The sequence below is a fragment of the Manihot esculenta genome, chromosome 2, assembly GCF_001659605.2.
Source record: "Manihot esculenta cultivar AM560-2 chromosome 2, M.esculenta_v8, whole genome shotgun sequence".
NCBI lineage: Eukaryota > Viridiplantae > Streptophyta > Magnoliopsida > Malpighiales > Euphorbiaceae > Manihot > Manihot esculenta.
In genome coordinates, this window is record NC_035162.2 from 30,573,469 (window position 1) to 30,587,145 (window position 13,677).

The window sequence follows — 13,677 nt, forward strand, 5'->3', positions numbered from 1 at the left end:
TCTTTTTATACTATAAGAGGATATAGATATATATATCATTTTCTAATAATCCGGTGATAATGTGCCCAACTGCTTGATAAGAGGTATCGCCAGCTAATAGATTGATGATCTCACCGATTACAGACGTGATGCATATACGTTGATCTAAGCCTGATAACTATAACTTTATGTCAAGACTCAAGAGAGGGCAAATCTTGATGATAAATTGGGTGTTTAAAGTGTTCGAATCTTTTTTTCTTGAATGAGATTGCGTTTTCCCCTTTATCGAATCCTTACCATGTAACTCTATTTTGTGATGACAATTCATTACTTATTTTGTGCGATTATTATATAATATCAGATATAATTTTTATAATTATTATAAAATGATTATATCATAAAATTTATAATAGCGATTACTCAAAAAATTTTATCATGGCAAGCTATTTTATCCAAGTCTCATAAACCCATTAAATAATAAATAAAAAAATATTCTCAAGAATTAACAAGGAATAAATAATTGATTTAGAATAAGTTATGTAATACACCAGAACAATACCTATTACTCTACCTGTCTACCTATTACCTTTACAAAACAAAGTATACCAAGACTTTATATACAGAAATTTTCACCTAAACATCTGATAAGACCAAATTCTAAAGATTATAGCAGCTTCAGAGTCGGCAGTTCTTATCAAATGTCTTCCACAGTACCATTCATCTGGGAGTGATGCTAGGAATAACTCCACTCACAAGATCGCTGCCAGAAACATCGGATGACACGTAAGGGTGCTTCACCATAGATGATGAAGATGGTGATGAACTTGCTAACTTTTCAGGATCACTGGTCACTTTATCTGTTGTTTTCTTGTCAGACTCTGGCATCATTAGCCATATAGTTTCAAGTTCTCGGACCACATCTGCCATTGAAGGTCTTGAATCTGTGTCATCTTGACAGCACTTGATGGCTAAATTCAAGAATTTCTCCACACAGTCAGAAGGATAAGAACCCATACGTCCATCAATCACCGAGAATATCATACCAGATTGGTATGAAACATTGACCTGATGTAGATAAAATCCATAAAATATTAATTATACCCCAAAAAGAATTTTTAAATGTGGCGGCCTTCATCCGGGTTTATATAATCACAACCTTCCATCCTAGCTAACATGTCATCTTGCAAGTTCTTAAATGGCGTGTGTGGAATCCCAAAAAAGGTTTAATGGACAAGTTTATGAGAAAGTTCATTCTAATAAGTATCTGCACAAGTATTAAATCTAAATACTATTTCTATTTCTATGATTTTATATTGCATACATAGTTCTACAATCCAAAGAACAGCCTTTTCATGAATAAGCCAAGTCATTTGGGACCCTGCAGCTCCAACATTTTTCCAATTCAAAGATCATCCTATCCAACCAAAGTTACACACCTATTTTTTAACTTCCACAAGCAAAATCAATAATAAGCAAAACTTCACTTGTTCCAGCATTAAGCAAAATGTGGTGAGGGTACTATGTAAGCAAAGAGATGCTATTAATGATTGAATTGCATGTGTTATTGTCTCACCAATCTCTCCAACCAGAATTAGAAGAATGTGTAACTGCAAGTAATCAATCTTAGGTCTCTAGAAAAATGTTCATTACATGCAAAATAGACTTCAAATAAAAGTGGTGGTAAGCTATTACCTCTCGGACAATGTTTTTTCCATGTGAGATTGGTTGCATCCCTGTCAAAAGCTCCAGAAATACAACACCAAGGCTATAAACATCACTTTTATCTGTCAGTTTATGTGTTAAAAAGTACTCTGGATCAAGGTAACCCTGCAAAATCAAATTAATGTTTGAGACATCAGGATATCCCTGACTCAGAATAGATCAAAATGCTTTAGTATTTGTTATTTCAAGAAAGTGCATCAATTGATGTCCCAACCAACCAATATACAACAAACTTAACTAGTATTTTCCATGAAGATTTTGGGGAATGAACTTAACGAGTCAATTTACTAAAACTCAATTTTTTCATCATATTGAGTCGATAAGATTCAAATGTTTTTTTGTTTTATCCATTTGCATGTTAATAAAACTGTGATCAACGCATCCAGAATGTCCAGATGTGGACTTGCTACAAACAGGGTGCTAATGGTAGAACAAAAGGAACAAAGATGACCAAATTCAACCCCCTGAAGAAAGGGAAACCTGGAAATTTAGTAGTTTTCTAGAGAACATAGATATAGGAAACTTACAGGGGTACCCTTTACTACTGTGGACACATGACCTGGGACAGCCCCTTCAATATCTGGAACTGGGGCGAGTCTTGAAAGTCCAAAATCAGCAACCTTTGCATTATAATTAGAGTCTAGTAATATGTTGCTTGCTTTGATATCTCGGTGGAAAATTGGAGGATCTGCTTCCTTATGTAGGTAGAGGATACCTTTTGCTGAACCCATGGCAATTCTCAATCTCAATGCAAAACTCAGGGGTTCTTTAGATTTAGCTGTGATACCACCCCCATGTAAGATTAATCAGCTATAGCACTCGCCCGACAAGTGTATAGAAAGTTGTAATTAAATCGAAGATTTTATATAGAAAGAAAAGATATATCCCCTTCAGCTGGTTCTTGCCTAAAGTTGGACATGAATGCAAATAATAATAAAAAGGAATTAAAAAGGAAGCCCAAAGTAGAAAATGAGATGTACCAGAAAGATTATCTCTAAGGGTTCCATTTGGCATAAACTCATAAACCAACATCTGCAGGCATAATGGAATACATATTAAGCTTTTCTCAAATGATAATTTTAACATTACTAGAAAAATAAAAAGAATAAAAGAATTATATTTGGCATAGAATGCCAAAGTTTTCTCTTTATTGGTGGAATAACTTGAAAAAGAAATATGGAAAAAAAACTTTCTGTGCCTGCTGACATCATTTCTAGATTGAAATTGTTTCTTTATTTTGCTTGAAATTATTCAGCAATCAGAATAACGAAACATAAGCCTTTTACATATCTCAAAGTTGGCACGGCTATCTCAGAGCTGTGGCCTAGCTTTCAAGGGTTTACTCTCACATTGTTATGGTGGGTGACAGCTCATAGGTTTTGACTTTGAGACTTGCAGTTGGAGTAATGCAGGAGAGAAGACTTGTGCCTACAGCTCACTCTGCCTCTGATTACTCTAGTAGGGGTTTTCATTTGGGTAAAAAAAAAAAAAAAAAGAACCTGAAGTTTCTCCAATAATGCTTCAATTTAATAGAATTGACCTCCTAAATGGATGAAAAACAATTTAACTGAAAATATGAAAGCTATAAAGGTGAACTTAAAAATTTGGGAAATACATAATAAGGTACCTGTTCACCTTCTTCATCACAGTATCCGACCAAAGAAACAAGATTCCTATGATGTAGCCTTGACAACAACTCTATTTCGGTTAAAAATTCCTTCTCACCCTGTAAAGAGTGCTCCTGAGCACGTTTGATGGCCACAACTATTCCATCAGCAAGAATGCCTTTATAAACTTTTCCATATCCTCCTTGACCAACTTGAGTCGAGCTATTAAAATTATTTGTAGCCAAGGCCATTTCAGCATAACGAAAATCCTTCACGCCATCAATTTTTAGAGAGGCTTTAGATGCTATGCACAAATACAGGCACATGTTAGACATGGAACCGTTTAGACCAACAGATTTTACTTTCTAGTACTTGAACAACATTACCATCGCTCTGAAAATTGCATAATCAAATAGTATCTTTTACTATAGGAAGAAATAGCATCAGAATATGCAATGGCAACCCAGAACTTGAGAAGGCATCATGGAAAAATATAATGTATTTATATATGCAATCTAGTCACAGGAAACCCTCACCATGACGTCTTTTTGAAACTGCCCGGTATTTTCTCATATATCTCCTCATGATAAGAAGTGAAACAATTGCAGATAATGCAACTGTACCAGCAATGGCACCCAATACTATGCCAGCCAAGGCACCCTTGCCTATACCAGATGGTGATGATGAGGAAGGAATCACTGTAACATCATGAGAACCATAAGCAAAACAGCATCAGACTATGCAAAAATTGTCACATACTTGTGTAGGAAAGTACACCAAATGCATAACTTACAACTTTATTCCACAGCACATCAAAAGTCATATTAAATTAAGCCTTATGATCATTTAGTTTCATTATAGGTATAGTCCCTAGCCTAATTGATACAAGACAACAATAAGTTATACAACATTGTTATAGCAAAGGCATGACATGAATAGACAAGATGAAGTGCAGACAATATAATGCACACAACTGAATAACACCTCTCCATATTGACAAGTATTAGCAAGCTTCAAATATGCAATAAAATAACCAAGGAATATCGGAAAATCACAAAATTATTTGTCAAGTACAGAGAACTCTTCCTAAAACCATTCATCAAGCATGCAGTACTTCCTGGCATTTACAAATGCAAATTAAGACAATTTTTTAGGTAAGAAATAATTGCATACAGCATACCTGCTCTAGAAAATTGTTAAATGCAAGCAAAAGAATCAAGTTAAAGTTCAGTTTATTGCTACTAGATGAAGTACTGGTAAGTTTTTCACAATTATTGAGCTCAAGAAAAAAATTAGCAGGTCCTAAATTTACTATCTAATCACTTGTAAAGTGCAGGAAAACAAGACATGAAGTTCAAATTACTTCACATTTTCTGCTAGATGAAATATATGCATATGTTGAATTAAAACAGGTATTATTTTTGTTTGAGACAAACCATCCTTATAAGGGTCCAAAAGAGTGAAGGATAGAAGTTCATAAGGTCCAAATATATCACTATCAGGAATTCTCCAGCCAGTGAACTTGCTCCTGATACGGAGAACCTCACTTCTATCAAAGAGATGGGAACTCTTGTTGCTAGCATCATAAACAGGAAATAGCTGTAAGTTCATTTTCAATCTTGGTCCTTCTTCCCATTGGAAGTTCACAAGGTATAGCTGATAAAGCTTCAACTCAAGACCAGAGGTCAAATACACTTCAAACATCTCTCTGTATTCTAGAAAGTTGGAGAATCCAGGACTTTTCAATCGATATTCAACAATCAGAGGAGCAGCACAAAAACAACGCACAGGAGACACTGGGGAATATACAAAAGGACATGCTTGAAGGGGACAGTTGTCAGTAGTGTTTGCAGAATTTTGCTTGTCCAGATCCTCATTTTGAGGTCCACAAAATTGGACCAGGTTGGAATTTGAGCATACAGGGTTGCCTTGTAGCCTGAAAATTATTTGGAACTATTAGGATGTGTATAGGTAAACATATACACCATGAACATAAAGACATAAAATTGTATGGAAGTATGAAGCAAACCATAGTGAAACATTCTGAGGGAGACTAATAGTGCCATCACCAGAAATGTTTGTTAGTCTATTGTTCTCAAAATCGCTGCAATGTTAAAGAGTGGAAAACCATTCATCAGAAAAAAATAATGTGAGATACTATAAATTTATAGCCGACCCTAGAGATTAAATGTTCGTTCTTACAACTGATGTTGAAATCAGCCAATGAGATAAATTCGTATTTTAGATGCCAATAACAGATGTTCAAGAGTTCAAAAACTGGAATTTGTGCTTGCTTTTAAAACCAAGAAAACAATATATTTTCATTTCAGCTCTTACAAGGTAAGTCTTTCAGATGCATTCAAGGTTCGACCTTGCCAAAGGGTAGATGAAATGGAGCCACCCAATGAATTGTTTGCAATTGACCTGCCATGGAAAATGGTTAAGCCATTTATTTTACTACACAGAGAAGAGTTCCTTTTTTATTAGAATCAAAACCTCAAAGCTTTAGTGCAGACATGAAATCGAGATAGAATTTGGCTTAATAAAACATAAACTATTGTACAATTAAGAAATGAAAAGGTTAAGAAAATACTCACAATCTTTGAAGATGAGGCAGGCCCGAAAAGTTGGCAGGAATACTTCCAGTAAGATCGTTGTTGGATAAATCACTGTAAACATTGGTTAGCAGTGAATACCATCACTGAAGAAAAATCAACAGTAGCTTCACTTTCAGGATTCGAAGACACTTGGGGATTACTTTAAGAAAATACCAATACATTTATTCAGGCCAATGCTACAAAATGCAAATGGTGCAACAAGTGCAAGATTGTGAAATCTTACATGGTTGTAATATTCTCAGAAAGCCTTTCAGTAGGTATGGATCCATTTAGCTGGTTTGAACTGAGGTCTCTGAAGATTATGATAAAACAGTGAAATGAAGAACTAGCACAGATCTTAAAATGCGAATAAATAAAAGCTTATCCAGACGTGGAATTGGAAAGCCCACAATGTCATTAATGTTTCAGAAAGGAAAACTTAAGACATAAACTTACAGATATCCTAGGTTTGTTATCCTGCTCAGGTCAGGGATTGGACCTTGCAAACTACAGTTTCTGAGACTCCTGATAAGGCCAGAGAAAATGCAGAGATAATGTACTATAATATAAAGTGCAGGAATAATAACCGACATGCTCGACTATAATTTGGAAGCTCCTTAAGCTTCTAGCTAGTAACAGCCAGTTGACATGATATATCCCATTTTAGCTACAATGCAAAATTAGTCTTTTTTTCAGCCATGGACTTTGCAAATTTAACGTGCATAAGTGGTGCAAATGTGCTAATCCAAGCAGAGTATGGGTAGCATTTAAGCTTGTTTATCCTATTTTAAGTTAACTCAAGCTCAAACTGAGTTTAAATTTCACTGTTCCATCTTGGTTTTAATAGAAGATGCCAAGCTAGTACTGTAACAGGGCTTAATGAGAAATCTTTTCCTTTACTGTGTTCAAATACACTATTTACAAATTTCACATTTAAGTAATAAGAGGAGGGAATAATTTCAAAAATGTATCATGTGATTTTATGCTTTATCATTAAGTCATAAAAGTTTATCGAACAGGTACTCCATATAACACCTTTAGACATCCATATTAAATTAAGAGCTAAGTCAGCAAGCCATAAACAGGAGGAGGGATAGAATACCTGTGTAACAACATGGTACCTTTTTTTATCAAAGACAAACTTTTTTCCTTTAGCAATAAAGTGCAAAACAACATGACACAGTTTGTGAAATTACCCCTAAAAACTAAATTCCAACAGACCCTACTGGAACTGATTCATTCACAAGCCACAAGGACCAAATGGCCTCAAATTTCCAATGAACGAACAGTTTGAGGCCTCCTTATAAAGAGGAGATGATGCCCTCCTAATATAACTTGTATCAATTTTCCTCTGATTTATTTTTCTGTCATAGCTCAACTACCTACCTATATTCTGAAGCAACGTCTTATAGTTTAATTGTTTAATTTATTCCTATGACTACTCCAGTAAAGATCTCAAACAATACTATAGCTTTAGATTGATTTTCTACTAAAAGATGAAATTTTGTAGGTCAAAATAATTTATCTAGCTTCTCATATCAAGAAGCGTATTTCCAAAATGGTGCAAATATGAAAATTTTTTTCAAAAACTGGATGAACAGAAATTTATTTCTTCAATAGCGGTATTTTGGCCACATAGGATCAACCAAAGCCAAGTAGTGATTCACAACACGACTAGGGAGGAACAAAATTTTAAATCATAATGAGCTGAGAAGAAATAATAAAAAAAACCTTTCAAAATAAAAATAAAAAAGAAATGGAATTCTATTATCGGGTCTTAGAGAAGTATATGAATTGAATGAACTAGGTACCTAACATTCATACCTAATGAGTTTTGCCAAAGTGGAAACAAGATGTATAACTTATACAATACCTAATGACTTTCCCCAAAGTGAAAATGAAATGAATAACTTATACAAGTCGTGAAAATAGAACACAACATGCTCACTTGCAAATCACTAGTCATGAGCCAAGCTCATGAATTATCCATCTTCAATAATTGTTTTTTTTCTCATTTTTTTATTTATTTTTTCTACATGTAAAAATCAATTTTAAATAGCTAGAGATTTCAGAAAATTTATGGAAAATCAATACAATAAAATAATTTTTTGAAGTCTTAATTATTTCTGAATCAAAAAATAAAAACTTAATCAAGGATGTAGCAAGGAGACAAAAAATATATTTTTTTTTCCATAATTTTCTGAATGGTTTAGCTATTTAAAATTGATTTTTTGCATGCAGAAAATAAATAAAAATTGGAAAAAAAAAATAAGATGGCTCAAGTCATGAGCTTGGTGCACAAGTAGTATTGTTAAGCTTTCAAGAGTTGCTCAAGTCGTAATTCTTTTTCATGGCTTGCACAAGCCATGATATTTTTTCATAACTTGCTCAAGTTGTGATCTTTTTCAGAACTTGCTCAAGTGGTGAGTGTAAAATTTTGTCCACGTACTATGTTGTGTTTTGAATCACAACTTGACTGCTGGCTGGTCAAATTCACCCTTACTGGAGAAATAATCTTAACTTGCTTTTTCTGGAAATATTTTTCCCACATGCACCCTTTTGGAAAAAAGCACCATATCAAGCTTTAAACTAGATGTAAAGCAAATATAAATGTGCGTGTTCATGAACATAATTGGGCTTCATTGTGCAAATTTTTGTTTGTTTATCAAAGGAACCTAAAAATATATTCCTTTCGTCTAACTTTATAGATAAAAAAAAGGAGCTACTAACAATCTTGTGCATGAGTTATTCACTGAATGAGACACATGTTTACTTAGACCCCTATGGCTGTGCACTAAAATTTTAACTAAGAAGATAAGAATTAAGAAATGAGTTGCCATAAACTGAACAGACTATAAAGTGAAGCGGCTTTGATGCCACATTGGAGAACCCATCAATCCAAAGGCTCAAAGCCTCAAATTATGGGGAGGCCCTCATAATACATCCTATGGTAGAAAAATACAATCAATTCAAAATCCTAAGCTTGATAATGAAGCCATCCCATGCATTATGTTTATAGGTCTCATGCTGTGTGTTAATCAATTCAAGCATGACAATGAAGCTTTATAATTTGAGATTTGACATTTTAACAATGGTCCAGTGACCTGAAGAGTTAATCTCATTCATAATTAATATATAGGTGCTAGCAAATTGCTCCGCATCCTAGGCTCGTAAAAGTACTTCCAAATAACAGATTGCATTTGGAACTTACAATTTCAATAGTTTAGTCATGTTGCCATATGAATCTGGAATTGATGCCCCGTCAAAGTTGTTGTTATCAAGTTGACTGAAAAAGCAGAAAAGAAATCAAGGCAACATAAAATAGTTAGCACATAAGCTACAAACATAAGATCTATTATAGAGGAACTGACATAAGAAAACATGAATTCCTGCTTCATCTATAGGGAAGTAGAGAAACCATACAGTATTAATAACTTCGGCAATTCAGAAAGCTCTGGTGGAAGATATCCAGATAAGTTGTTGTTATCTAGAAGGCTGCAAATAAATTAACAACAAATGAGCGAAGTAAGAGGCTGGAACAATAAAAGCTAGCATTTAACTGAACCAAAGATGTTCACAGACCCTGTTATAGCTGTAAAAAAATGACACACTTCTCACATGAGACTAGGCAATTTCCAACTTACAAGTGAACAAGATTTGGTAATCTCGACAGTTCTGGTGGGATTTGGCCACTAATTGAATTGTTATTCATGTGACTGCACAAATCAAGTGAAAAGTTGGTAAAAGAATCAAGTATACCAGTACTAGTTTTTAGGCTAAATAGCATCAGAGAACTCTCACAAGTGTTTTGTTTTGTTTAAGTTTGCAAATGACACAGGGAGGAATCCTGATATATGGTTCTGATCAATCTGTATTCTGTCCAAGTTTGGAAGATTGCCAAGCTCTTCAGGCAGGGGACCTGTTAATTGGTTTCCATTCAGAAGCCTGAAAGCATAAGTATCATAGAATAAGAAATTAATATATGCGTTACAGCACAGTAATGCAACAATAAAATAACTATGTTCAGATTTGTGGCTTCATCAATATTAAATCAACGAGAATTAAAAAAAAAAAAGTGGCAAAATTTAAGACTAAAAAACTTTTCAGCATTTAAGTTGATGAGCATATTTGCATTATGTGTTAGATAAGAAAATAGTACTTTAACTTACAAGAGTTCCAAAGATTTGATGTCTCCTATCTCCTTTGGTATCCCCCCACTTATATTGTTCCACATAAAATCCCTTCAAAATAGCAAAAGAGAATGGTTATCATCAGGGGGGAGAGAGAGAGATAAAAATAACAATTCTGGTAGAGAATTTCACAGTAAAGAAAGTAATCTGTCTTACAATATTTTCATATAGGATAAGCGGCCAAGTGATGGTGATAAAGTTCCAGAGAGATTCATATTAAGTAGTTGCCTGCCAAAAAAACAAAAAATAAAGGAAATAATATATACTTGCTATTTTCTAATTGAAAAAAAGGCCTTGAAGAAACCTCCATTCTGTTTGTAGGCAAATGTACCTAAAACTAGATCTAATTTTCAAAGTTTTGACAGTTGTGAGTAGAACACAGCTGATACATAATCTTGTCAATAAGAAGCAGTCAACTTTTAAAGCAACATTAAAGCAGTAATCAGCAAAAAAAAAAAGTTATTATAGATCCTCTGATTAATTAGAATTTGATGATCTATTTTAAAAAATTGGCCAATATTCAGCATATAGGTTCTACCGTTGAAGGATGATTACGTTGAATATTAAAGAAACTGAAAAAAACAGAACTGAAAAATTTTGTTCCTTGCTACAAACTAAAATATAATTCACTGTAACTGAAAGAAAAATGCAACTTAAAGAGCTCATGCAAGGAAAAGCTCATACAGTTCTCTAACATGAAGATAGCCATCATCCATTGTTGTATTGAAGCACAAAACTCCAGTCCAATTTGATGTGCAGGGATCCCCACGATTCCAATTGCTCAAATTTTTGTTGATATCAATCAAACTGCTCTTGATATCACGCAGTGCACTCACTGCATATTTAAGCATATATAATATTTAAATTATTACATTTGCTTGACCAAGTAAACATTATTGAAGAAATAATAAGATCTTCCTCATTTCTTTTCACATTTCTTTTATAAGAAATTAACGCTAAACCAAAGACACCATGTTTACAAGATAGTCCAATAAATAATATAATCAATAGTCCTACTGTTCCACTAAAAATAAATCTTGGTACTGACAGAATTTAATCTTTTATCATATGTAATCATTTAATTAGAACATAAATACTTATTTTTTAAAATACTGTAACATTAATACAATTGATCTGAGTGTCTGATTAAGAACTTGATGTAACAAGCACTTTTACATCACATCTATTAATCCTAAGCATTCATAAGATTATAATTGTCAGGATAAAACTTATCAGCAGAGTATTCAGAGAAGATTTAGGGAAGCTCTTTCTTTAAACCAAAAGAAAGGGAAATAGAAGAAAAGACCAGAAGTTCAAGCAAAATGACCTTCTAAAGGATCAGTAATGCCATCTTGTGCTTCAATGAGGAGTGGAGACCAACACAGCCACATAAGCAAAACAGCTCCAAGAGTGGAAACTCTTGATATGGGCATCCCAAGAAGGGAAAAAACACCAGAATTCTGAATCATCTCCTGTTTACCCAAAAACTAAAAATCCTTAAAAATTGTCCAAACGTTCTTCCTACTCACAAAAAACAAACAACGGACATTCAATAATAAAAATTAAACAAAGCCCATATATATACCAACAAAGAAAGAGCAAGCAAAACCCTCCAACCGCATGCAAACAAAAGAATCAATAAATGGGTAGAGAGAAAAACACACCAATGGTAGCCTGGTAGAAGACTTGAAGATAAACAGAGGAAGAAAAACTAGAAATTGGTGGCTTTGTATTTGGTATTAGTCTGACCAGGTCACCGTTAGGAATGCAGCAGAAATTATTGATGATGAAATAGATTATGAACCTGATACTGATAGCCATCTTTTTCATCACTTCACCACTATGCAATATTATTTGTTGAATATAAAAAATAAATAAATAAAAGTAAATAAGAGAGAGAGAGAGAGAGAGATGGCAGGTGTGAACCCTTAATCCCTTGAGGATATTTTGACTTTCGTTGGTTGTGTGGCGGATGGGTTGGTTTAACTTTTTGAATTGTTTTAATTTGGTTTCGAGAACGAACGCACATGAGAAAACAGTGGGACTGCCAAGACATGCCGCCAACTCAACTACTCCCAATCAATGCACTTCATGGATGGTCTGGGCCCCAACTAATTCTTTTATTTTTATTTTTATCGGTGAAAAAATACAGTGTTTAGTCCTTTATTATTAAAAATTCATTAGTTTTAGTTGATTTTTAGAAACGTGCATAAAATTTTAAAAATCCTTAATCAGAAATTTTGTTAATTTTAGTGGTTAAATTTTTATTAATTTTATAAAAATATATATTATTTAAATTTCTGTATAGAACATATTTTAAATTTTTATATAATAATTAATTATTAAAATTAATAATAAATTAAATAATAAATTTTTAAAAAAATAATTTATCTTTTAAAATTAACAAATTAATTAATAAATTTTTTTATAATATAAAGATTATATAATAATTTTTATTATTATTATTATTATTATTATTATTTAATAACAAAATAAGAGGAGATTTTGTATATACACACTATTTTCTTTGTAGGAGAGTTTTTCTTAATATTCTTGATACTAAAAAAATAGAGCGAAAAGAGAAAAGATGAAATGACTTGCAATTATTTTAACTTGATTGTTAGTAATATGACCTATAGCTAATATATTGATTGTAATTGAATATTATTTTTTATCTATTTTAAATATTTAAATATATTATACAAAGACTATTATTTATTTTTAGTATTATTTTAATTGAATCTCGAATAAAAATAAAATTTATAAAACTATATTATTGTGTAAAGAAAATTATAATATGGTTATAATTGTGAGATTTTTATTACATTTAAGTAATGTCTCCAACTATTCTTTGTTGATATTCTTATCATAATTGAATAATTATTACAACTGTTGATACTAGTATATATTACGTCATTTTCTTTCAGATGAAGCAACTGATTTTATAGTTTGAGATATATGAGATATCTATAACTAATATATAGCTGCTTATTTTATGAATAAGTGTATAAAGTGATCATAATTATAATTTATTTATTTATTTAGTTAAATAAATAAATATATATTATTATACTGAAATTCTAAAGAAAGGTAGAGAACTTGTACTCAAAACCTCTCTTCTCCTCAAACACTTAGAACAGTTCTAAGGTTTTTTTATTGTTATTTTGTGTGAATATCACTAGAGACCGGACGTTTAGGCGGTTTGTGGTTTGCGACAACCCAACTAAAACGAATGATTTCGTATTTTGCTGTAAGAAAAATAAAAGATATTTATTTTCTCTTTAAATATTATTATTTTCTTCATTTTAACGTGATCCATGTTGGTGAAAAGTTTTATTTTTCCATTTCTTCCACTGCATTCAATTCGATTGAAATCCAACAATGATATCAGAGTCAAGTTTAAATGATTAAAGTGTAACAGAGGATTATATTTTTTATTGAGTTAATCTAATTAAATTTTGTGTGCTAGAAATTAGTGTTCTTGACAAATTTATAGGAGATGAATTAATTCTAACTTTAGTTCAAGTTATGCATTTAGTGCAGGATAGACGATGCAGCGGGGTTGAGAGTTATCCACATTGT

General features: G+C 32.5%; 1 protein-coding gene across 3 annotated transcripts; it reads right to left on the reverse strand.

Annotated features, from left to right (window-relative positions):
* Positions 1-481: 481 nt before the first annotated feature.
* On the reverse strand, positions 482-12,058 carry LOC110609233 (probable LRR receptor-like serine/threonine-protein kinase At1g06840). 3 transcript variants are annotated; one of them, XM_021748673.2, is made up of 21 exons: positions 11,760-12,058; positions 11,423-11,567; positions 10,780-10,930; positions 10,252-10,323; positions 10,075-10,146; positions 9,707-9,850; positions 9,550-9,621; positions 9,329-9,400; positions 9,117-9,191; positions 6,362-6,430; positions 6,150-6,218; positions 5,906-5,977; positions 5,646-5,732; positions 5,338-5,412; positions 4,745-5,244; positions 3,845-4,006; positions 3,329-3,612; positions 2,682-2,733; positions 2,229-2,479; positions 1,672-1,806; positions 482-1,044 (listed from the first exon to the last, which is right to left on the reverse strand). In XM_021748673.2, the coding sequence occupies exons 2-21, from the start codon at positions 11,562-11,564 to the stop codon at positions 697-699; spliced, it is 2,904 nt and encodes a 967-aa protein (XP_021604365.1). In that variant the 5' UTR covers positions 11,565-11,567; positions 11,760-12,058; the 3' UTR covers positions 482-696. The 3 variants fall into 3 exon arrangements, with proteins under 3 accessions (XP_021604365.1, XP_043807609.1, XP_021604366.1); XM_043951674.1 differs by having other exon boundaries at positions 11,423-11,616; XM_021748674.2 differs by having other exon boundaries at positions 11,681-12,058.
* Between the last annotated feature and the right edge of the window lie 1,619 nt (positions 12,059-13,677).